General features: G+C 40.3%; 1 protein-coding gene across 7 annotated transcripts in view; it reads left to right on the top strand.

The window, feature by feature from the left end:
- The window catches only part of GRIP1 (glutamate receptor interacting protein 1), a gene marked incomplete at both ends in the record, with an annotated part of 692,303 nt that overhangs the window by 260,696 nt on the left and 406,252 nt on the right, over positions 1–25,355 (top strand). For 3 of the 7 annotated variants that reach the window (XM_082849393.1, XM_082849392.1, XM_082849387.1), the window contains one exon: positions 282–414. The exons of the other annotated variants lie outside the window; for them this stretch is intronic. In XM_082849393.1, coding sequence (XP_082705519.1) covers positions 282–414 — 133 coding nt within the window. Of the gene's footprint in view, positions 1–281; positions 415–25,355 lie in introns of those variants that run through there. 7 annotated transcript variants of the gene reach the window in all.

Raw genomic sequence — 25,355 nt, 5'->3', positions numbered from 1 at the left:
TTCAGTATCATTTTACTTCCTCTCTTCCTTTTTAAAAAAAAATTCTTTCTAAATTGCACACTTGACATTTTACTGAGCAAAGTAAGAAATCTTGTAAACCTAATCGTTATTTTTTCCTGTCCCCTGGCTAAAATCTCTGCGTTGGTGGTAGCACGGAGGCAGATGGAAGGGTAGCGCGTCCCCCAGCCCAAGGTTTCATTCATGCTCCGCTGGCTCCCCAGGCAGCTGGGCTGGTGGTACACTCTGGTGCTGGCTGAGCCAGGCTGTGAGGTGAGCGAGAGATGGACCGCTTCCTGGGTTTTGTCAAGCAGATAAGAAGATCTAGGAGAAGAAAGGGAAAAAAGTACCGACCAGAAGAGGATTACCACGAGGGCTATGAGGATGTCTATTATTACGCCTCAGAGCATTTTCGAAGTAAGCGCTACCCTCCACCCTCCTTCTCGCATGCTGGGGCTAACAATAAACCTTGTGTGGAGCTTTAATCTTAAATGCAAAAGGTTTTCCAGATGGTGTTCTCTGGGAGCTGTCTGTAAGTACTGAAGTGCTACATTTTGCTTGATTTGTTGCAAGAATAGCTATCAGATAGCATCTAGACAGTATAAACTGTCCGGATCTATACACATGGTTAATATTTTCAGTGCAATTAATTGATTATGTTAGCATTTTAATGAGCCACTCAAAAAAGTGTCTTGCAAGCCCATGTAGTAGGTGGTTAGAACACGTTTGGTTTTAATTGTTGCTCTTAGATAACTGTGTTTTCTTTTTGATTAGGAGAGTAGTTTATTTGGAAGAAATAATTGTTCAAGCAGATGCTGATAATTACTGTTCCTTATGCAGACTTCTAGACAGTTACCTATGATTAATCTGAGGTGTTGTTTGTACAAGGAAGTTCAAATGCTTTTCTCTGATGCATGTTCATAATTTTATTACTAAGTTAAGGGAACTCTTATTTGCTGTCAACTAGAAGCAGTGATACCTTAAGAAAAAAAGAATATATCTATATCAAGATATTTGTAAATGAGCTTCTAAATAGCAGAGAACTAGAATTTTTCTTGTGCTTATCATTGCTTTAAGTTCCTGGTGAGGTTTAGACTTGTCCTAATAGATTTAAAATGCCTAGAAACACCCAAGGGTGCAGAGAGAAGCAGCTACGTAGTTTATATGAGGTGTCCTAAGTGGGGGATACTGGCAGTTATGCATGCTCTACATTTACAAAATTATTTTTATCTTCTTGAATAAGGATCTTTATAAACTTATATTTCGGTTCTAATATATCCTGGTCTTTTGATGTTTAACCATGAATATGTACCATTTACAACTTGTGAGTGTTGACTGATAAATAATTTAGATTCCATTTCCGTGGTATTGGAATCCATGAGAATTAGTTCTAAATGCCAGAAATTCTGTTGGGATTGATGAAAGTTGAGGGTTGAAAATTCACGTGGTGGCAATAACAAAATAATGAAAGATTATAATTCTTTGACATTTGCTTGAATAATATGGCTGTGTTGCTTTTACCGAGTAATTCCTGAGTTTTAGAGATGTTTCTCTTTCATCATGCTTTTACATGAATCATGCTTTTACATGAATAATCTGTTCTATTGTAGTGACGATCTATGTTTCCTGAACTTAGTTTCCATTGAATTTAATTAAGATTTGTGTCACATCAAAAAATACTGTCAGTTTGCATGCATAATTCTGAAAACTCGGAGACTGAAAAGAAAAAAGGAGCTTAGGAACTTTTAGTTACCTTGGTGTTCATTGTACATATTTCTTACAACCAATATATACTGAGTCAAATTCACACCTTCTTGGGTTTGTATTGTGATGTGTTTGTGCAGATAGAATCAAACAATCTCAAAGTCCTGCATCCTACTAGTTTTGGTAAGAATTTAAAAACAACAAAAGTACTTTATAAGTTTACAAAATGTGCCCACAAGGAGAAATATGTATGGAGATATCTAAGAAGTAGCCCTAAACTAGAGTTAGGAGAATTACATATCAAAGACAGTAGTCTTCATACATTAAATGCAGTAACTTAAAGAGAATCATGTTTTATCTGATTTGTCAAGATCATGCTAAGGATAAGATACTGAACATCAAAAGTCATTTGCTTTAGATGCAGAATGGACATGTTTTCCCCGATGATTTATCAGAAAGTACCCGTTATGTAACATATAACTTTTGGAGTTAGATGCATATCGAATCTCCAACTTCAAACTGCTACATAATAAACAGAAGGTGTCGCAATGGGCTCTGACACTTGGGATTTGACATTTCATCAAATGTCAAATTGCCAGGGCTTTTAAAGAAGCCACGTCATACAACATAATGACCTCCCAGTGCATCTTTTGGCTTCCGTTTCAGGTTCTGTCTGAATGGGGTAGGAGAGACATCCCCTTATAATTTACAGGTGTAAAATAGCTGTATTTTATAGCTGAAAAATAGTAAGGGTGAGACTCATCCTTAAGACCAATCCTCAAAGAGTGAACATGGTTGAATTTAATTACATCTACAACGTATCTATTCTAATTAGTCTTTGGCATGACTTGAAAGTTTTATGCCCTGCATTTCCCTAGATGGCTTAGAAAAATTATTTACATTGAGACTCAAACCTTGGTGAAATTTACTGATGACGTTCACATCTTAGTTAATGGAGCTATTGATAAACCAGAAGTATCATTATTATTTTTCTCCCTGTGGTGTTTCTTTCTTGAAAGAAACTTACCTCTCTGTTTTGTCAGTTTATCCGATGGTTCAGATTACCACAAGGACGTTATACGTATAATAATGAACGACTGGGCTTCCCTGGTGGCGCAGTGGTTGGGGGTCCGCCTGCCTATGCAGGGGACACGGGTTCGTGCCCTGGTCTGGGAGGATCCCACATGCCACGGAGCGGCCGGTCCCGTGAGCTATGGCTGCTGAGCCTGTGCGTCCGGAGCCTGTGCTCTGTGACGGGAGAGGCCACAACAGTGAGAGGCCCAAGTACCGAAAAAAAGAAAAATAAATAAAAAATAAAAAATGAACGACTGAGCTGAGAAAGACCTTCCCAGAAAGGTCCCCAATAGGTCTGTCCCTCCTTTAGTACATTCTCAAGTGTTTGTTGATATTTAATTTTATCCTAGATAACGTCTCTTCTATTGTAAGGGTTCTGGTTTCAAATTTTACCATCTTTTCCTTCATCTGAAATACAGCACAGCTTATAATTTCATGAAATGCCAAAACCTGAATGAAAATATCAGTAGGGTCTGATAGTATGAAGGAGAAGTTATCCTAAAAATGGATAATTTTTCTGTAACTCCATCAAAACTGACTTTGAGTAGTGATCATGGTGATAGACTGATTTTAAATCTTCCCTGATTTTATGTTGACTTAATGAATGTCACTGTGCATGGGATGACTGTCTTTGGTTTTTTAAAATCTCCTTTCGTCATTCATCTATCCTTTCATAATTCTAGAGTTAGAGTTTCAATAAACTAAACAATTGTTTTGGGAAAATCACCACACTTTTCTGGGGTTTTGTTTCCTAAAATGTGATAGGAGGGATATTTGTTTCTTCAGATTTTTCAGGTTCTAAGACTCTACGATTTTAAACTTTGTTTTACTTTCTAAAGCAATTCAGGTAAAGGTATTGGCTGAAGGAATTTAACCGGGATTTAAACTAAAAAATTCACCTGTGTTATGGGGAATTGGTTTTTCTGGCAGGAATCATTAGTAGGACGATTCCTGTTCCTTTAAGTTAGTAATCTATCATTGAATATGCAGGAGTTTTGGAGAATGTTTATAAACCTATGAAATTCTGAACATGTTGCTATGTCCTATACCTCATCTTTTATGTAATGTTATCTGCCCCAAATCACCATTTACTCTGAAATTCTCACATGGATGATTCATTTGGTATTTTTACTTAAGAAAACCTGGCACTGATTACAGAACTGATTTATAAACCTTACTGCAACAAAAAGCTAAAAAAAAAGGGTACTGAAATTCAGTTTTATGGTATTTGTTGCTTTTATTTGTTGTTCCTTAAATACTGGGTTATAAAAATGCCTTTTTTTTTTTTTTTTTTTGTTGCGGTACGCGGGCCTCTCACTGTTGTGACCTTTCCCGTTGTGGAGCACAGGCTCCGGACGCGCAGGCTCAGCGGCCATGGCTCACGGGCCCAGCCGCTCCGCGGCATGTGGGATCCTCCCAGACCGGGGCGCGAACCCGTGTCCCCTGCATCGGCAGGCGGACTCTCAGCCACTGCGCCACCAGGGAAGCCCTCTGATCCTGTTTTCAATGTATATTTTTATTTAATCACATAGGATAATATTCAAGTTCTAAGACAGATAATGTGCATTTTATAAGTATTCTCTTAGCTCTGTTCGTATCCATGATAGAAATCCTGACCTGCCTGAGTCCAGGCAGGGTATGGTTATTGAATGACTTGAAAAGGAGTTTAATCTTACTAATGTGAAAGTATGTGAGCCACTTTCACCTATGGCCCTGGCGCCTTTTTGCACATGTGTAATGGCTTTGAATTAGGCATGGAGTTCCTCCAAGGTAGCCACTCTTTTCTGCTTTCATCCTGACTCACTTAGGCAGGTGTGAGCTGTGTGGTGAAGCTACTCAGGGCAGTCCTCAGCGACCCATTCACCTTTCCCACTGAGGTCCTTTCAGGAAAACCAGAGAAAGGGGGGAACAGGAATATGGTTTAGGTCTTTTGAAAATAGGGCATTTGTATTTACAATTTTTTTTTGTTCTTTTGTTGTTGTTCTTTGCCTATTCTAATAGGTATTGAGCAACAATTGTGATGTGTGTGCATACAATCATTGTTAGCTAAGTTACTTTATTAAACAATGTCTGCATCTAAAGTCCCTAGTTAGCCAATTCAGGCTTTAAATTGCCTGAGATGTTCAAAATGCATTTTAAGAAGGCTGCTCACTTTCTTTTATTTCATTGAAAGGTGTCCTACACTGTTCTCAGAGGAAAAACAATTTTGGTAGTGGCTGTTTGCAGTTTGAGAATTTTTAGGAATTGTTGTGGGTAATTAGTTCAAGTAATTTCTTCTCACTAGTTTCCTTTACAAGTTTGTTTGTTTGTAAATTCATGTAACCACATCCTCTCTGCTTCCTGGAATTGACATCAAATTTGGATTCTGTCTCTTGCTAAGCGTGCCATAAGGATAGAGTGAGAACTTTCACCTACACTTTGGAAAGATGGCTGGTCCCTGCTCCTCTGTGTGCAAAAGCTGAACACAGCCATCACAGGGTGGGGGAGTGAGGCAGAGGAGGGGAGGAAGGGAAGAAGAGAGGGCAGCACATTTCATAGGTCATGCTTACCTATCTGAGGTTTCCGAGCATAAAAGCCATTTATTTCTATGTTAAAAACAGTGATCATCGAAGTGGCAGGTCTTGGATGTGAGATACTGAATGATTCAAACCTTAGCTGTACTTAGTTTGATTCACAAAATCCCAAATGAGAAACATCGGTTATATAGAAATAGGGCAAACTTGCTTGTTTTATGACTACACGGCTTATTTTTCTTTCCTAAGAATTGCTTTCCATCTCTAGTATAATGGTTTGGTTGAAAATTGATTGGCTACCATGTTACATTTGCCTGGGTGTTTTGTGTCATCAACTTCATTATCTCAAACTGTACTTTTTCCCCACATGGAATAGTGTAAAGGAATATTAAAGTTGAAAGGGACCTTAGAATCCGTTTGTCCAATCTGAGTCTTTTTTTAGATGAATAAAGTAGGATACAAACAAGGTAAGTGGCTTATGCAAGCCCCCACTGATCCTCAAGGCGGACCTGATAGAGTCTGGTCCTCCATCCTTTATTCCACACTCATCTTTTAGTTCTCCGATGACTCTTCCGATATTTAAGGGCTCGGATCCATCTACAAATGAATTAGAATTTTAATTTCCCTTGTTGGTGGCTTTATTCTTTTGAGCAGTGGCTCTTCTTATCTTAAACTAAACTCTTGAACAAAAACTAACTCCTAATATAATATTGAAGGTGAAATTAACTTGGTGTCTTATTTATAGATGATGCTAGTAACAGTGATTGTCACTGACTCAAAAACCAGCCAACAATATTTTTTGTATCACCTCCCATTTGCTCTGTGGTTTGCATATACAGCCACTTCTGCCAATGAATATCCCTTCAAGAGACTTAAAGTGGCATAAGTCTATCAGGAATAGTAGAATTAGGAGGATCCTTGGAGTTCAGTTAGGGAACGCTGCTGTTTCATCTAGGAAGTTCTTTCTCAGCATCCGTGCTATATGGACCTCCAGCTTTTATTTATATCCTTCCAGTATGAACACATTCATTTCCAGACCAGGCAAGTCATTGAATAAGCCTAAGTCTCTTTTAAACAAGCTCTAAATTTTATGTTAAGTTGTTTGCATATTCCAACAAATACAGTAATGTGCTCAAAATTTTATCTTGACCCAGATAAACATAGACTCTGTTATATTTAATGTGCAATAAGATTTCACGCCTCCCCTCTCTTCACATTATTCTTTTACCGACATAACATATGGTATGTGGAGGTGAGTAATTCCTTCAATGCTATTTTTGTTTTAACTACACAAACCCAGAAGAGCTCTGCATTGTACCTACATCCATTTGGTAATTTTTCTTTTTAAAATTTCTTAAAGGTCACCAAATCTCCCATTTATTTCATGAGAAATACATACTGTGCTTTGTGTTTGCATGATGTAGTGGACATCTATTTGTCTGCCTTGAAAGTCTTTTTCCCCCCTGCGAGGAACAATTCTCATATTTAAAATATTCCTGTTTCTATTCCAATTTGGTCATTATTGATTAATCAAAACCGACATAATTAAATTATACCATTGCCTCGGCTATGGTGATTGGTCTGGCAATGGACACATAAACCAAGCTGGGTCAATGAGAGCGCTCCTCTGGGAGCTTGCAAATTCAACTCAGTGCCCTTTATCACATGGAAAAAAACAGTCTGGAATAGGAGAGAATCAAGTCAATATGTAAAAGAGATGAGAATAAAAGATCAAGAGACCTCTCACAGTTTTTTTTTTTTTTAAAGGTTAGCTTTTTTTTTTTTTTTTTTTAATATTTTATTGATTGATGCCGGGTCTTAGTTGCGGCAGGCGGGCTCCTTAGTTGCAGACTGTGGGATCTTCGTTGTGGCATGTGGGATCTTTTTAGTTGTGGCATGCAAACTCTTAGCTGCAGCATGTGGGATGTAGTTCCCTGACCAAGGATCGAACCCGGGCCCTCTGCATTGGGAGTGCGGAGTCTTAACCTCTGTGCCCCTGGGGAAGTCCCCCCCTCTCACAGCTTTGTAGTCACCAGTCCAGACGTTGGGGTCTCTAGGACTGCCCACATTGAATTTCACATAGCTAGAAAGGACCAGAACCAAAACTGGAGCTCAGATCAGCTCGTTTCTAGTTTGATCATGTGGGTAATTTTTTAAATTTTGAAAATATTACTGTTTGGTAGTCTCATCGATAGAGATAAGTGCCAGAGGTAGAAACTAGATTCTTTCAATTAAACTTCCTACCCTCCAAAAGAGTAATTTTCTTAATGGGATTAAAGAACTCTGTGACTTTAGAGGAATCATGTGGATCTCTATGCTTCTTCAGTTTCTTATTTGTAAAGTGAGGGTACTCCATCCCAGTGCAGAGGACCAGAGACCTCAGAGAGGATCCATTGACAGGTCTAGATACAGTATTTAGAGCTGTGTCTCTCAGGGCATCACGCAGCCAAAGCAGCTGGAGGAGGGAGATGGCCAGTAGACAGATTTGAGCAGAAGACATGACTTCACCTAGCAGCATACTGCTGTGCATTTAACATTCTCTGCCCTCACGTTCTGTTCAGAGTTAAATCTTGTTTGAGAGGGGGCCACACAACTTCCCTATCGACATCTCACTGGAGTTCTGCCGCCAGTATCTATAGATGCATAAAAGAGGGTTTGGATACACACGAGACAATTCTTTCTCATCAGTATACGCCCTAAAACTAGGTGCTGTAGAATACCAAGTACAGGACAGTGAGTCCCCCGCGAGGACATGCGTGTGTGTGTGTACGTGCGTGTGCGTGTGTGCATGTGCATGTGTGTGTGCATGAGAGAGAGCGCACAACCCCCAACTCACACACGGGACTTATATAGATATTTGTGAGGTCAAAAACAACACCCTTTCTTAACCCTAAGGCAATACCTATTTCTCCAGGCAGGCTGTGTCCTGCTGGTTAAGGATGTGGGACCTGGGTGAGACTACCTGAGTTGGAATCATTGATAAGTGAACTTGGCAAGTAATCTGTCTGTGCCTCAGTTTCCTCATCTGTGAAATTGGGTCAATAACTACCCATCTCTTAGTGTGGGTTATGGTGAATTGAATTACGTAATACAGCACTAAGTGCTTGACACATAGTGAGCACTTAGTAAATGTTAGTAGAAGAAAGCCTTATTCATAAAGGTATTAAGTAAAGCACAATGGATCGTTATGAATGGCAGGCTAAGGAGCTTACATGCATTGTGCAGGCACTGGGGCACTATTGTAGGTTCTCAAGTAGAGGTAGAGCCAGAAAAGAGCTGTACTTTAGGGAGATTAGTATGGTATTAGTGTATAAAAGGGATTAGAGGTAGAGACATAAATAAAAGGGCAGATACGGCAGTTGTGGGGAAACATAGGTATGAACAGAAAAAAATATATTCGACACACTGTGTTGCCAGGAAGATGTCCAAGGAGAACTGTAAGGAGGCAGCTTGAAATATGGAAGTTGGAATTGTGGAAAGGGGGTAGGATTCAAGAGATTTGGAAGATGTGTATATACATTTGATGGATGAATCATGGGACTAGGTGACCTTGGTAAGAAAGAGTGGTCTTTTGACTCTGTCTTATGCTGACTATTCTTGGGACCAAATGAGGAAAACTGATTAAACATACAATTCTAATGATGTAAGAGAGAGTGTCAACAGATAGAGGAAGCAATGCTGTGGATACCTTAATAAGGGAATTCGCAATGAGTACTGAATGGATTGCCCATTTGATTAATTTCTTATAATGCTGATATAAAAGATTAATTGCAAGTTGATTATGCAAAGGGAAATGCAACTCAAAATAGGTGTTAGGATTCAAAAGTTGGATTTTTATTAGTGTTGTACATTCGGTTGTGGTGTCCTGGAGAGAAAGCAACTTCTAAATGAGTTTAGAAAGAGGGGGGACTAGTATGTGCTGCAACATGGAAGAACCTCAAAACATGCTAAATGAAAAAGCTAGACTCAAAAGACCATGTACTGATGCAGACGGGCACAAGGTTTCCTGATGGGGTGATAGAAATGTTTTAAAAATTAGACTGTGATAATGGTTGCATAGTTCTGTAAACTTACTTAGAAATCACTAAATTGATTTTTAAAAAGATAGAGTGGTAGGCACTCAAATGAATACATGTAAGGTTTTTGTTTTTGTTTTAGCAGCTCCCAAATGAGCAATCAGAGTTTATTTTCCACTATGGAATGTCCTGGGCATTAGCTCAATCAAGAAGTGTTTGTTAAGTCCCAACTCAGAAAACAAGCAAATCAAATATGGAATACAGAATGAGTCACCATGAGGCCAGAGGGAAACACTCCCAGTGGTATTTTAGAATATATAACAGAATTGATTATGTGCCTTTTTTATTTGAAGTGTTAGAATTCTACTCCGATATCTCGTCAACTATTACATAAGCTTAGAGCCAAGAAGCTTTTCTGAAACATTGAACCATAGAACTGAGCCCTTTGGGTCAGTAGATTTGAACTAAATATCAGCACTTAGGACTATAGTTTTGTAGAAATTGAGTTGGACTTCAGTTAACACACTAATATACCTTTGAAGTGTATTACTTAATATACTAATATACCTTTGCAGATCTCTGTTCTAGAAACTGCCTGAACCGAGTCCAAAATATTATGGCTAAACAGATTATCATAATTAAGTCATTTTAAATGTATTTGTTTAAATTAAGTAATATTTAAGGTAGAGTATAATGCTTGGATTTTCTCCTTTACTTCCCTACCCTACCAAGAATAGGAAGACAATTTATGGTAAGCACCCCATCATTTTTATTCATTCAGCAAATACTTGATGAGATTCTTCACATGCCAGGTGTCATTCTAGGTGCCAGGGATTGGGTGGTACAGAAGACAGAGAAGGTCCTTGCTTTACTGGAACCAGAAATCTAACAGGGGAACAGAAAATAAAGAAAGTGTGTTGGGTACAGTGGAGAAAATCACAGTTTTACAGGCTAGAGTTTTAGAGGTAGTAAAGGGGGTGCGTGTCTTAGCTAAGGTGATCTCTCTTTGAGAACTAGATGTTTGGGCTGACTCTGATAGAAGAGACAGAGCCACCTTGTGATAATCTGCATAGGAGCCAGGGCATAAAACCCTCCAGTATTAGAAATGTGTTTATTCATTTTCATAGAGCGCTTGCAGTGACATCTTCTGAATGAGCTGTTTCCTTAGCCTTCATTTGTAAAATCAGTTGTTTGGAATTGCGAATGCATTTTTCCCTAGATTTCAAGCTACGCCTGACCCTGAAGGCCTTTGCAATATTTCACTAACAGGTAAAGTATGGCTGTGGCCAAAGGAGGGGTAGGTAGTGGAGAAAACCTTAATTTTGCTGAAAAAGGTAGGGCTGCAGTTGCCTTTCATGTATAGGAGTCTTCTGTTAGAAGACTTCTGCCAAGTTAAGGGATGCCTAAAGTGGCAGCAGTGTTTTGGAGGAATGAGAAAATAGTTCGCTTTACCTTTAGATTAGTGTCACTTGATTCTAAACATCCATTGAGCACATTTCTTAACCTAAAAGTGTACTTGCCATGTAATCAGACGATACTAAAATGTATGCTTGTTTTATAGTTTCTTGTTCAAAAACATATTCCACTTCTCCCTGGTCTTTGAAAATCACCACAGTATAGATACTCAATGGCTTGTGCATTTTATAGGAAAGATTATACGTCAAAGGATTTTTTTCCAGAGAGTGAGCAGAGTTGTACACGGTCTTTGGGTTACAGCCCATAGCATTGCCAGTCTCTGTGCTTTATGGAGAATTGGACCCTTTACATTTCTGTTGTTTATTGTTTTACTAGCAGTAGACAGCCAGGGAATTTTATATTGCTTCTTGGAATATTGTTGTTTTCCAGATCAGTTAGTATTTGTATTTTTTATATTTAGAAATAAATTCAGTGTAAGATTTAAAATATCTTGCTGTTTTCTGGCGATTGTCTGAATTGCTTTTCTGGAGATGTGTCAAACCAGCAAACTTAAAACTTATGCCTGATTACGATGCTGTGATGAGCGCTTTGTGAAAAGAGGTGCTTCTGATCACTGCAGAGCTGGTCTTACGTTTTCATGATGCTCTTCTGCTGGTGGTGGTATGTGAATCATGAATTTGCAGGTGTGGAAAATATTTGATTTGTGAAGCCCCATTTTTGAGATAAAACTAGGCACATGTCATATGCACTGGTTAAATGTCACAAGTAACCAGTATAGAATGTGAAGCCAACAGTGGCATCTTGCTGATTCTAAAAATTGAATGTAGGTTAACAAATAGCACAGTGGAGAGTTTTGCAGTCACAGTTGTGGCTAACATTTTTTTTTTAACATCTTTATAGGAGTATAATTGCTTTACAATGCTGTGTTAGTTTCTGTTTTATAACAAAGTGAATCAGCTATACGTAGACATATATCCCCATATCCCCTCCCTCTTGCGTCTCCCTCCCACCCTCCCTATCCCACCCCGCTAGGTGGACACAAAGCACCGAGCTGATCTCCCTGTGCTATGCGGCTGCTTCCCACTAGGTATCTGTTTTACATCTGGTAGTGTATATATGTCAGTGCCACTCTCTCACTTTGTTCCAGCTTACCCCTCCCCCTCCCTTTCCAATCCAAGAACATGGTATATCTCTCCATCTGTTTGTATCATCTTTAATTTCTTTCATCATTTCCTTATAGTTTTCTACATACAGGTCTTATGTCTCCTTAGGTAGGTTTATTCCTAGGTATTTTACTCTTTGTGGCAATGGTAACTTGGAGTGTTTCCTTAACTTCTCTTTCAAATTTTTCATCATCAGTGTATAGGAATGCAAGAGATTTCTGTGCATTAATTTTGTATCCTGCAACTTTACCAACTTCATTGATTAGCTCTAGTAGTTTTCTGGTAGCATCTTTAGGATTCTCACTGTATAGTATCATGTCATCTGCAAACAGTGACAGTTTTACTTCTTCTTTTCCGATTTGGATTCCTCTTATTTCTTTTTCTTCTCTGATTGCAGTGGCTAAAACTTCCAAAACTATGTTGAATAATAGTGGGAAGGGAGGGCAACCTTGTCTTGTTCCTGATCTTAGTGGAAATGTTTTCAGTTTTTCACCATTGAGAATGATGTTGGCTGTGGGTTTGTCATATATGGCCTTTATTATGTTGAGGTAAGTTCCCTCTATGCCTACTTTTTTTTTTTTTTTTTTTGCGGTACGAGGGCCTCTCACTTCTGTGCCCTCTCCCGTTGCGGAGCACAGGCTCCGGACGCGCAGGCTCAGCGGCCATGGCTTACGGGCCCAGCCGCCCCGTGGCATGTGGGATCCTCCCGGACTAGGGCACAAACCCGTGTCCCCTGCATTGGCAGGCGGACTCTCAACCACTGCACCAGCAGGGAAGCCCTGGAGGGTTTTTATCATAAATGGATGTTTAATTTTGTCAAAAGCTTTCTCTGCATCTGTTGAGGTGATCATATGGTTTTTCTCCTTCAATTTGTTAATATGGTGTATCACATTGATTGATTTGCATATATTGACGAATCCTTGCATTTCTGGGATAAACGCCAATTGATCATGGTGTATGATCCTTTTAATATGCTGTTGGATTCTGTTTGCTAGTATTTTGTTGAGGATTTTTGCATCTATGTTCATCAGTGATATTGGCCTCTTGCTTTCTTTGTCACATCTTTGTCTGGTTTTGGTATCAGGGTGATGGTGGCCTCGTAGAATGAGGTTGGGAGTGTTCCTCCCTCGGCTATATTTTGGAAGAGTTTGAGAAGGATAGGTGTTAGCTCTTCTCTAAATGTTTGATAGAATTCGCCTGTGAAGCCATCTGGTCCTGGGCTTTTGTTTGTTGGAAGATTTTTAATCACAGTCTCAATTTCAGTGCTTGTGATTGGTCTGTTCATATTTTCTATGTCTTCCTGGTTCAGTCTCAGAAGGTTGTGCTTTTCTAAGAATTTGTCCATTTCTTCCAGGTTGTCCATTTTATTGGCATATAGTTACTTGTAGTAATCTCTCATGATCCTTTGTATTTCTGCAGTGTCAGTTGTTACTTCTCCATATTCATTTCCAATTCTGTTGATTTGAGTCTTCTCCCTTTTTTTCTTGATGAGTCTGGCTAATGGTTTATCAATTTTGTTTATCTTCTCAAAGAACCAGCTTTTAGTTTTATTGATCTTTGCTCTCATTTCTTTTTCATTTATTTCTGATCTGATCTTTATGATTTCTTCGGCTAACATTGGGGTTTTTTTGTTCTCCTTTCTCTCATTGCTTTAGGTGTAAGGTTAGTTTGCTTATTTGAGATGTTTCTTGTTTCTTGAGGTAGGATTGTATTGCTCTAAACTTCCCTCTTAGAACTGCTGTTGCTGCCTCCCATAGGTTTTGGGTCATTGTGGTTTCATTGTCATTTGTTTCTAGATATTTTTTGATTTCCTCTGATATCTTCAGTGATCTCTTGGTTATTTAGTAGTGTATTGTTTAGCCTCCATGTGTTTGTATTTTTTACAGATTTTTTCCTGTAATTGATATCTAGTCTCATAGCCTTGTGGTCGCAAAATACACTTGGTGCGATTTCTGTTTTTAAAAATTTATCAGGGCTTGATTTGTGACTCAGGATATGATCTGTCCTGGAGAATGTTCCATGAGCACTCGAGAAGAAAGTATATTCTGTTGTTTTTGGATGGAATGTCCTATAAATATCAATTAAGTCCATCTTGTTTAATGTATCATTTAAAGCTTGTGTTTCCTTATTTATTTTCATTCTGGATGATCTGTCCATTGGTGAAGGTGGGGTGTTAAAGTCCCCTAGTATGACTGTGTTACTGTTGATTTCCCCTTTTATGGCTGTTAGCATTTGCCTTATGTATTGAGATGCTCCTATGCTGGGTGCATAAATATTTACAATTGTTATATCTTCTTCTTGTATTGATGCCTTGATCATTATGTAGTATCCTTCTTTGTATCTTGTAACAGTCTTTATTTTAAAGTCTATTTTGTCTGATATGAGAATTGTTACTCCATTTTCTTTTGATTTCCATTTGCGTGGAATATCTTTTTCCATCCCCTCACTTTCAGTCTGTATGTGTCCCTAGGTCTGAAGCGGGTGTCTTGTATAAACAGCATATATACGGGTCTCGTTTTTTTATCCATTCAGCCAACCTATGTCTTTTGGTTGGAGCATTTAATCCATTTACATTTAAGGTAGTGATCTATATGTATGTTCCTATTCCCATTTTCTTAAATGTTTTGGGTTTATTATTGTAGGTCTTTTCCTTCTCTTTTGTTTCCTGCCTAGAGATGTTCCTTTAGCTTTTGTTGTAAAGCTGGTTTGGTGGTGCTGAATTCTCTTAGCTTTTGCTTGTCTGGAAAGGTTTTAATTTCTCCATCAAATCTGAATGAGATTCTTGCTGGGTAGAGTAATCTTGGTTTTAGGTTTTTCCCTTTCATCACTTTAAATATGTCCTGCCACTCCCTTCTGGCTTGCAGAGTTTCTGCTGAAAGATCAGCTGTTAACCTTATGGGGATTCCCTTGTATGTTAATTGTTGCGTTTCCCTTGCTGCTTTTAATATTTTTTCTTTGTATTTAATTTTTGATAGTTTGATTAATATATGTGTCGGTGTCTTTCTCCTTGGATTTATCCTGTATGGAACTCTCTGCACTTCCTGGGCTCGATTGACTATTTCCTTTCCCTTATTAGGGAAGTTTTCAACTATAATCTCTTCAAATATTTTCTCAGTCCGTTTTTTTTCTCTTCTTCTTCTGGGACCCCTAAACTTTGAATGTTGGTGCGTTGAATGTTGTCCCTGAGGTCTCTGAGACTGCCCTCAATTCTTTTCATTCTTTTTTCCTTATTGTTCTCTGCAGTGGTTATTTCCTCTGTTTTATCTTCCAGGTCACTTATGCGTTCTTCTGCCTCAGTTATTCTGCTATTGATTCCTTCTAGAGAATTTTTAATGTCATTTATTGTGTTGTTCATCACTGTTTGCTCTTTAGTTCGTCTAGGTCCTTGTTAAATGTTTCCTGTATTTGCTCCATTCTATTTCCAAGATTTGGGATCATCTCTACTATCATTACTCTGAATTCTTTTTCAGGTAGACTGCCTATTTCCTCCTCATTTGTTTGGTCTGGTGGGTTTTTACCTTGCTCCTTCATCTGCTGTGTATTTCTCTGTCTTCTCATTTTGCTTATCTTACTGTGTTTGGGGTCTCCTTTTTGCAGGCTGCAGGTTCGTAGTTCCCGTTGTTTTTGGTGTCTGTCCCCAGTGGCTATGGTTAGTTCAGTGGGTTGTGTAGGCTTCCTGGTGGAGGGGACTGGTGCCTGTGTTCTGGTGGATGAAGCTGGATCTTGTCTTTCTGGTGGGCAGGACTGCATCCAGTGGTGTGTTCTGGGGTGTCTGTGAACTTACTATGATTTTAGGCAGCCTCTCTGCTAATGGGTTGAGTTGTGTTCCTGTCTTGCTAGCTGTTTGGCATAGGGTGTTCAGTACTGTAGCTTGATGGTTGTTGAGTGGAACTCTATCTTAGCATTGAGATGGAGATCGCTGAGAGAGCTTTCGCCGCTTGATATTACGTGGAGCTGGGAGGTCTGTGGTGGAACGATGTCCTGAGCTTGGCTCTGTCCCACCTCAGAGGCTCAGGCCTGACACCTGGCTGGAGCATCAAGACCCTGTCAGTCACACGGCTCAGAAGAAAAGAGAGAAAGAAAGAAAAAGAAAGAAAAAATAAAATATAGTAAAATAAACAATGTTAATAAAATAAAAAATTAATAAAATTATTAAAAATTTAAAAAGTAATAAAATAAAGAAAAGAAAGAAAGAAGAGAGCAACCAAACCAAAAGCAAATCCACCAATGATAACAAGAGCTAAAAACTGTACCACAAAATAAAGAAAATGGACAGACAGAACCCTAGGACAAATGGTAAAAGGAAAGCTATACAGACAAAATCACACAAATAAGCATACACGTAAACACGCACAAAAAGAGAAAAAGGAAAAAAATATATATATAAAAGGAAGAGAACAACCAAATGAATAAACAAATCTACCAGTGATAATAAGCTCTAAATACTAAACTAAGATAAACATAAAACCAGAAACAAATTAGATGCAGAAAGCAAACCCCAAGTCTACTGTTGCTCCCAAAGTCCACCTTCTCAATTTGAGATGATTCGTTGTCTATTCATGTATTCCATAGACATCAAGTTGATTGTGGAGCTTTAATCCGCTGCTCCTGAGGCTGCTGGGAGAGATTTCCCTTTCTCTTCTTTGTTCTCACAGCTCCCAGGGGCTCACCTTTGGATTTGGCCCCGCCTCTGCGTGTAGGTCGCCTGAGGGCGTCTGTTCTTCGCTCAGACAGGACGGGGTTAAAGGAGCCGCTGATTCGGGGGCTCTGGCTCACTCAGGCCGGGGGTAGGGAGGGGCACGGAGTGCGGGGCGGGCCTGCGGCGGCAGAGGCCGGCGTGACGTTGCAGCAGCCTGAGGCGCGCCATGTGTTCTCCCGGGGAAGTTGTCTCTGGATCCCGGGACCCTGGCAGTGGCGGGCTGCACAGGCTCCCCAGAAGGGGGGTGTGGACAGTGACCTGTGCTCGCACACAGGCTTCTTGGTGGCGGCAGCAGCAGCCTTAGCATCTCATGCCCGTCTCTGGGGTCCGCGCTGATAGCCGCAGCTGGTGCCCGTCTCTGGAGCTTATTTAGGCAGTGCTCTGAATCCCCTCTCGTTGCGCACCAGGAAACAAAGAGGGAAGAAAAAGTCTCTTGCCTCTTCTGCAGCTCTAGACTTTTTCCCGGATTCCGTCCCGGCTAGCCGTGGCGCACTAGCCCCCCTTCAGGCTGTGTTCACGCCGTCAACCCCAGTCCTCTGCCTGCGATCCGACCGAAGCCGGAGCCTCAGCTCCCAGCCCCGCCCACCCCGGCGGGTGGGCAGACAAGCCTCTCGGGCTGGTGAGTGCTGGTCGGCACCGATCCTCCTTGCGGGAATCTCTCCGCTTTACCCTCCACACCCCTGTTGCTGCGCTCTCCTCCGTGGCTCCAAAGCTTCCCCCCTCCACCCCCCGCAGTCTCCGCCCGTGAAGGGGCTTCCTAGTGTGTGGAAACTTTTCCTCCTTCACAGCTCCCTCCCACTGGTGCGGGTCCCGTCCCTATTCTTTGTCTCTGTTTTTTCTTTTTTCTTTTGCCCTACCCAGGTATGTGGGGGAGTTTCTTGCCTTTTGGGAGGTCTGAGGTCTTCTGCCAGTGTTCAGTAGGTGTTCTGTAGGAGTTGTTGCACATGTAGATGTATTTTTGATGTATCAGTGGGGAGGAAGGTGATCTCCACATCTTACTTCTCCGCCATCTTGAAGGTCTCCCTGCAACATTGTTTTTATAAACTGTGGTGGGCAAAAAATATTAACGTGTGGAAAAAATGAATTTCTTCAAGTATTTTAAAGACATGAATATGAACTTACTTTGCTCAGTGAGTTTCACCCTGCCTAGAATCATGATCACTTTTAAGGGAGCAGCTGTCAAAATCTATGGTGAGAAATACAGGTGCTCAGCTGCTGGTTATAAATTTCCACTTTATGGATTTACAGTGGCCTTTCATTATTGGCGTAGAGTTGGGGAATTCCAGGCACCTGAGAACTACTGTTTATGGCTCAGTTTTTCTACCAATACCAAGTTTTCATGACTTACAGGGACGGACACCTCTTTCATTCTTTAAAACCTCAAAATGTTTGTGTAGTGGTGTATTTAGAACCATTTGGAAGATGATCAGGCATAAAAGGAAACTTAGAGCAAAGAAGAACTATTGGGATCTTCTAATCCAGCTCTCTGATGCTACATATGATGAATATTCTTAACAGCATAGGAATTTGCTCAGTAATTGTTTTTTAAGGCTTAAAGAGAGAAAATATTTAACTCGGGGGCACGTAGTCTGCTAAGAACAGGACTGACGTAAGTATTAAAGTCTCTTAACTTGGTGTATTTTTAATCTTATCTTTCTCTAAACCTTTCCCATTGAGTCAAAGATTGTCTTCAAGTGAGTCTCCACCCCACCCCAATCCCAAGGGTTAGATCTGGGGGCACCTGTGTATACAAATGATGCCTGACTTAGTCTGTCACTTTGTATATGTCTGTATGTCTCTCCTGTGAGTACCACTCTTTATATTCCAGCACCTAGGACAGTGCCTGGCTGCCTGCCACATTCTGGGCCATCAGTAGATGTTTCTTGCTTAAAAATCTGGAGACTAATTCCCATGAGCCACCCACAGACACCCATCGTATTATTTTATAGTAACTTATTCATATATCCGTAATGATTAGGAAGTTTAGAAAATAATACTCTTTGGTGGGAAGAATTTGCATTTGCCCTATCTGTAATTCTGATACTGCCCCTCTATAACTCCACGTAGCATAAGATAGCACAGCTCTTACAACAAACTTTTAAGAGAATCTAAATGCGAAGAAAATATAAGGGGAAAAGAAATGTTTGTATTTTATAGACTTACCTTCTTTTTTTTCAACATACAGTTGTTACACACTTCTTGAGGCTTGATCTTCTGGGGTTAATGCATGCTGGGCCCTGTGCTAAGCACTTAGATGAGTTATTCATTTTCACAAATTGAAGAAGATATTATCTGTGAGACAGATATTATCATCCTTATTTTCCATAAAACTAGGGCCAAATGAGCTTAATTATCTGAGCTGTTGGATGTTATTAGCGAATATTCATTAAGCAGTTACTGTGTGCTGAGAGCAGAGCCAAGTGCATCCCATCTCCCAACTGCTATGCTGTGTGCCTACCTCCCCGGTGGTGCTGTTTGAGGATGCTGTTGTGATAGGAACCTCTACCCTTTTGATAGGTCGATGAACTCCTGGGTCATCTTGGACATAATTCCAAGTCTCCAAAGGTAAAAAGACAGCAAAAGCAACTGCTGTTGTGACTGTTTTTGTAACAAGGTAAATTTTCTCCTCAATCCTGTTCATTCAATCATTTTGAAATCAGTTGTGCTTTGAACAGGTTAATTTGCCGTATTACATTCTGGTGTAACTTTGTGAGGTGTGTGTGTGTGTGTGTGTGTGTGTGTGTGTGTATTCTTCCCCACTGAATCTAAAATTAGGAAATGATGTGTATAATTCACAGCATATTTGGATTAGACGAAAACTTACAATCACCAAAGTGAGCAAACATATCCAATCTAGGCTGGGGTCCTTGACTAAACCTTGTTCATAATCCCACAGAAACATAGAAGTGACAGCAGGAGGACTGGGACACGTTTGGTCATCTGAATATGAATGCATGTTGTGTCTATGCTACCTAAAATGCAGATTATTAAAAGTTAAACTGTCCAAAACTAGTGCATCTGTATGAACAAAAATGTGAATATGGGTATCAATCCGTCATAAAAACAAAGAGTTCTCTTAGGGGTTCCAAATAAATCCTGGAATTTATGAGAGTTAGAAAATGATATAGGAACTAGTTTTCTTTATTTATTTTCTCTATTACTAAGTCACACATGAATCATATCCCACCCAGATAAAATACTCACCTGTGAAGTTTGCTGATGGGAAATATTTATCAAGTAGAGTGAAGTTATTTACTATAAGGTATAAATTTTAGGAATGGGTAATATTCTGATACTTGACAATGGTGATCAAGGAACTCTCAGTGCCAGGTTACATCATTTATATCATCCAATTTGAGCTTGCCTTTTTTTTGTTTGTTTGTTTGTTTTTTTGGTATGCGGGCCTCTCACCGCTGCGGCCTCCCCCGCTGTGGAGCACAGGCTCCGGACACTCAGGCCCAGCGGCCATGGCTCACGGGCCCAGCCGCCCCGTGGCATGTGGGATCCTCCCGGACTGGGGCACGAACCCGCGCCCCCCGCTTTGGCAGGTGGACCCCCAACCACTGCGCCACCAGGGAAGCCCTGAGCTTGACTTTATCAAAGTATTACCCTTGGGGTTTTGTAAATGTCTCAAATAATTAGCTGTTTATTCTTTTTTTTTTCACTTGGAAGTTTTCTGTTTTTTACTTAATTTTTTTTTTCCTTTAAGTTGCAAGTTTCCCAAGTCATCAGAAATTAAAATACTTCATTAACTTGACAGGAATCTCTTAGTTTGAAATATAACAGCAAACCTCAGAAATGACCTGATATTACTTAGAATTATGTAATGTTAAAAGCAAAGTATAAATTTTAAGTTATATAGTGAAAAGTTATAGGGAAGTGTATCATTTTTTAAGGTGATCAGTTATTTTGAATTGTTAAGACACTGGGTAACTTTTAATAATATCACATTTTCTCTCTATTTTTATATCCTCTTCAGAAATCTCATTAAATCCCCCTTTTCAACCTCTCCCTCACCATCAAACCTGAATGTTAAACTCACCAGGCCCTTCAGTCCCTACCTGTCCCCTCCACCTGTCAGAATGTCACTGACTTCTCATTCTTTCATTAGGGGTCCAGTTCCCCTTTAGTATCTGTCTCCCCTGGACTGCAGCCTCACGTGCCTGACAGTGCTTGGTCTTAGTGACGCCAGACCATCTGTGGTCTTTACTCCTGCTCTCAGGTCACTGACATTGTTGGAGGAAAAAGACTGTACAGCCATGGAGGTTGGCTGCATTACAACTTGATGAGTTCCAGCCTTAGCTGGGCTTTCAACACTAGTCATCAGTCTTTCTTTATCTCTAGCCACTCTCTTACCCTTTCCTCAAGCAATTAGGGCCTCTCACTGTTGTGGCCTCTCCCGCTCTCCCGTTGGGGAGCACAGGCTCCGGACGCACAGACTCAGTGGCCGTGGCTCACTGGCCCAGCCGCTCTGCGGCATGTGGCATCTTCCCGGACCGGGGCACGAACCCGTGTCCCCTGCATCGGCAGGAGGACTCTCAACCACTGCGCCACCAGGGAAGCCCTGTACCTCTCTTCTGAAGCCCCAATCTGCGCTTCCCCTCCCTAAACACACTCTCAACCAAAGACATAGACTACTTCTCAGTTTCCTTGACTCTGCTTCCCCACCTCCCCCCACCTCCCAAATATCTTTTACAACAACAAAATATTCCACATATACAGCTTGGACTTTGTCATCCCCAAAGCACAAAGAAGGTGCTCAGTTAATATTAGACTGACGGATGCCTCAGGGTCCTCTGCATGCCACACCTGCCACTTCTCTGAAAGTGATCCAGCAGAGATCATGAGTGACCTCCTGAATGTATATTTAGCAGCCTTTAAAACTCCTTAATGTTGTTGATCTCTCTGTAGCATTTGACAGTTGGTCATCACCTATTTCTGCTCCCCGTTTTCCTGGCTTTTTTGCTTTCCCCCCTCTTGTAAACTCTTCCTGGGCAATCTCTGTCTCCCTCTTCTTTGTAGTTCAGATGGTACGAATGAGATCACACTGCCAACTGTCATCTGGATACTCCATCACCTCAGATTTCAGCATTTCCTAAACTGAAACCTGTACCTTATCTCCCACCCCACACGTTTGTTCCACCTTCCTTCTTTCTTTTAAAGGCACAGTCCTCTAAAAATTCATCCAAAATAAGAAGCTCAAAATCATTCCTCACCCTACCTTCTCTACATTTTTCAATTATATTTTATCTACTTCATCTACTTCATACTTTATCTTTGTATTCCCTCTGCACCTGGGCTAGCCCATAGTTAGAGCTTAATAAATGTTCAATTTTTTTTTTCACACCAAAATGTAGACAACAAGAATAGTGGATTCCAAGGGACTTGTCTACAACTTTGATGTATATCTTAATATTTAGGCCTACTGGAAAGATACGTAGCAGTTTATGATGGCTCGAGGCTAAAATTTTTCTGAGGTAATGTATTCTGTTAATGTCGTAGTATTTCAATTCATGATTTTGACCTTGTTCATTAAAAGCAAAGTGGCCAACTTGAGTCTCAAGGACCTGTGTAGCTGGAAATATTAGTTTGGAGTCGAGAATTCAATAACCATTGATTGCCTCAGTTCAAAGCAGTTTATTATTGATATCTTTTCCCTAAAATGGAGTCAATTGTTCTTACCAGTGCATTTTTATTAACGGACTGGCTATTTGGACTAAAATAATGAAGTGCAAGCGCATATTGAAAATTTGAAAAAGTGTTTTTCAGTGACCTCAAAATGTTGATCTAATAAATCAGAGTATATTAGAGGAGGTTTAGTGAAGAAAGGCAATAGAAGTAATGAGAACATGTAATTGATTCTACCTGGTAGCTCTAGATATTGTTTAAATTTAAAATCAGAGAAAATTTTGTCTCTTTTTTTATAGAATGGAGCTTTTTTGCTTACAAGAATCATTAATTGACCAAAATGTTTAGAATTTTCATGTTCTTTGTAATTTTCACTCAGTTTTTAAAACAATTACAATAAATTTTCTCACAGAGAATAAATATAAATGAAAGTATGAGAAATTTAAATTCAAGGGAAAAGTAATTCACATTGCATGGTTTTGGAAAGAATGATCAAGACCAAGCAACTTTCGAGTGCAAATTTCAAATTTAAAGACATGTTTAAATAGTTAATAGAAAAGAAATTTTGCATGCTAGTAAACAAAAAATGAATTATGAATCATTCTTGTCTATTTTGTAGTAAAGCCTGAATATTGTAGTTTTGATAGTAAGCACTGCAGTAATTATACTTTTATTTTATTTTATTTCAGAATTTTACAGTAATTTTACGTACATTTTACTTTGTGGTCCTTCTAGCAATCTTATGAGTCGATAAATTAGCTGTTGTTATGTTATTCCCTACTTTATAGATGAGGGAAAAGAAAATACTGGAAAATTAAATGGCTGTACAGTGTCACACAGTTAGTGAGTAGCGGCACTCCTCTTGATTCTTCTGGGCTTTTCTCCTTTCCTGAACGGACTTAGAGATCTATTGAAACAGCCTACCCCGCCCTGTTTATCCTCCTGTGCCTGCAGCATAACAGATGCATGAAGTGTATTTGTTGAACAGATTACTGTACGCTAGAATGGAATTTCAATTGTCAGTCTCTTCAAGAATCTTACTGCTCAAATACGATATTTTATCAACCTAATAGAATTATGCTGTGCACTTGAAATCATTGAAACTGCATTTTTAAAGTCTTCTAAATGAAGTACTTTTTATAAATCGAGACTTGTCACAGGAAACATAACAAAGAGGAAAAGGATGAGTACTTTATTGTTAATCTATTTGGGGTTAATTGCATTCTATTAGTTCTCTATGGCTGCGTGACAGATTATCCCCAAATATAGCAGCTTAAAACAACAGACATTTATTATATCATAGTTCAGGTGGGTTGGAAATCTTGTGCATCCGCTGGGTCCTTGGGCGTACTGTGTCTCATAAAGCTGCAGTCAAGGCATAGGCTGGACTGGGTGAGGATCCCCTTCCAAGCTCATTCACGGGGCTGTCGTCTCAGGTCCCTGCTGGCTGTTGATTGGAGACATTAGTTTTTTCCCAAGTGGGCCATCTATTAGGTGGCTCAAAAATGGCAGCTGGTTTCCCTTAGAGCAAGTGAGCTGAGAGAGAGCATGAAAGGGCATGCCAGACAAAAGCCACAGTCTCTGTAACTTAATCTTGGAACTGACAACCCGTCACTCTTGCCTTCTGTTCATTAGAGGATAGTCACCAGCTCAGCCCTCACTGAAGAGGATGGGATTACACCAGACTGTGACTGCTAAGAGGCAGAATCATTGGAGACATCTTAAGGCTGTGTAGCCCATTCATATGAAATGCACTCGTTCAGATAGACTAAATCAGAAGTAAAATGCCAGTAGACTGACCTTCACCTTGTTCAGACGTTTTAAGGAAAAAGTTAAAGAAACCCAGCTCACACTGGCTTTAGACCTCCACCCTCAAAATCAGTTTATTTGTTTATTTAACAAAATAGTCACGGGGTTGTCCTGACTCTAGGGCCAGCAGGATTCTGTTTTGTTCTCCCAACGCTCTGCTTTCTTAAATGGTCCTGAAGGGATTCTGTTGGCCTGTCTTGTGCTTCGGGCCCATCCCTATCGTTATTGGGAATGGAATTCCCCAACTGACCAGTTCTGGGTTATCTACCAGGCCTGGAACCTGGGGGAAAGTGACAGGAGCAGAAATCCAAACCATATGAACCGAGAGTGGAGGAAAGAAGGATTGAGGCGCTGTTCTCACAATAAGTGTTTTGGCTAACGGGCGAGCAAACCAGTATTTGTGCGCCTCCATCCTCGTTACGGCCCTGCTTGTTCTCATTCATGCAATTTACTATGTTTGTGGAGGACCTAACATAGGAAAGGAGGGCAAATCTTACTTTGGTGGCAGGAATAAGAACTACCCTCCTGAACAAAAGAGTTCATGCTAGATAATTGCTTAAAGCTAATGACAAACGGCACTCCATAGTTTTGCAGTGTGTGTCCTATGGAAGCAAAATGTTTCCTAAACTTTTTTGTGTAACCTTTAATCATTACCAGAGCTCATCCCTAGGACTGAATCCAGTTCATCTATCTGGAGTTTAGCATGAATGCAAAGCCTCATTAATATGTTGACTCACAGAGAGCACAGGTGTGTGTGCGCGCCCGGATATTAATTGGGGTCAGCTGGGGCCACTGGGGGATCGAATACTAGGTATCCAGGGTCACTGGTGTGTCAAATTAAACCTAATAAGCTGTAGCTATGGCTTTATAGCAGCTTGTTGTTGTTTTGTTTGGGGCTTTTTTCCCCTCCTACTTTTACAGATATGAAAGATGAGACCTGAGGGATCAGCCGTGCTCTTTTTTAGAAAGAAAGTGCAAGTATTAGACTGCCACTGTGATTCAGGTAAACTGTATGAGGTTGATAGCAAAGCCAGTGATCATTTGTCAGATCTTGGAACCCTGTGGATCCATTTAAATGGGACTCTAGCCGGCATAAGCATGCCTGTGGGCTCCTCCTCTAGTCCTGTGAGGATCCCTGGGAGTCAGAATGTCCTGGACGGCCAGCCAGCCAAGGCTCTCACCACAGTACTTCAAGCAGCAGCACTTGCAGGCTGGACATTTGATGGGGAGACTGTCCAGCAAACTTCACTTTTTTTTTTTTTTTTTTTTTGCGGTACGTGGGCCTCTCACCGTTGTGGCCTCTCCCACTGCGGAGCACAGGCTCCGGACGCGCAGG

The sequence above is a fragment of the Leucopleurus acutus genome (assembly GCF_964270905.1).
Source record: "Leucopleurus acutus genome assembly, chromosome: 11".
NCBI classification, from domain to species: Eukaryota; Metazoa; Chordata; class Mammalia; order Artiodactyla; family Delphinidae; genus Leucopleurus; species Leucopleurus acutus.
The sequence above is the reverse complement of the archived record's forward strand: the minus strand, read 5'-3'. Positions and strand labels throughout refer to the sequence as shown.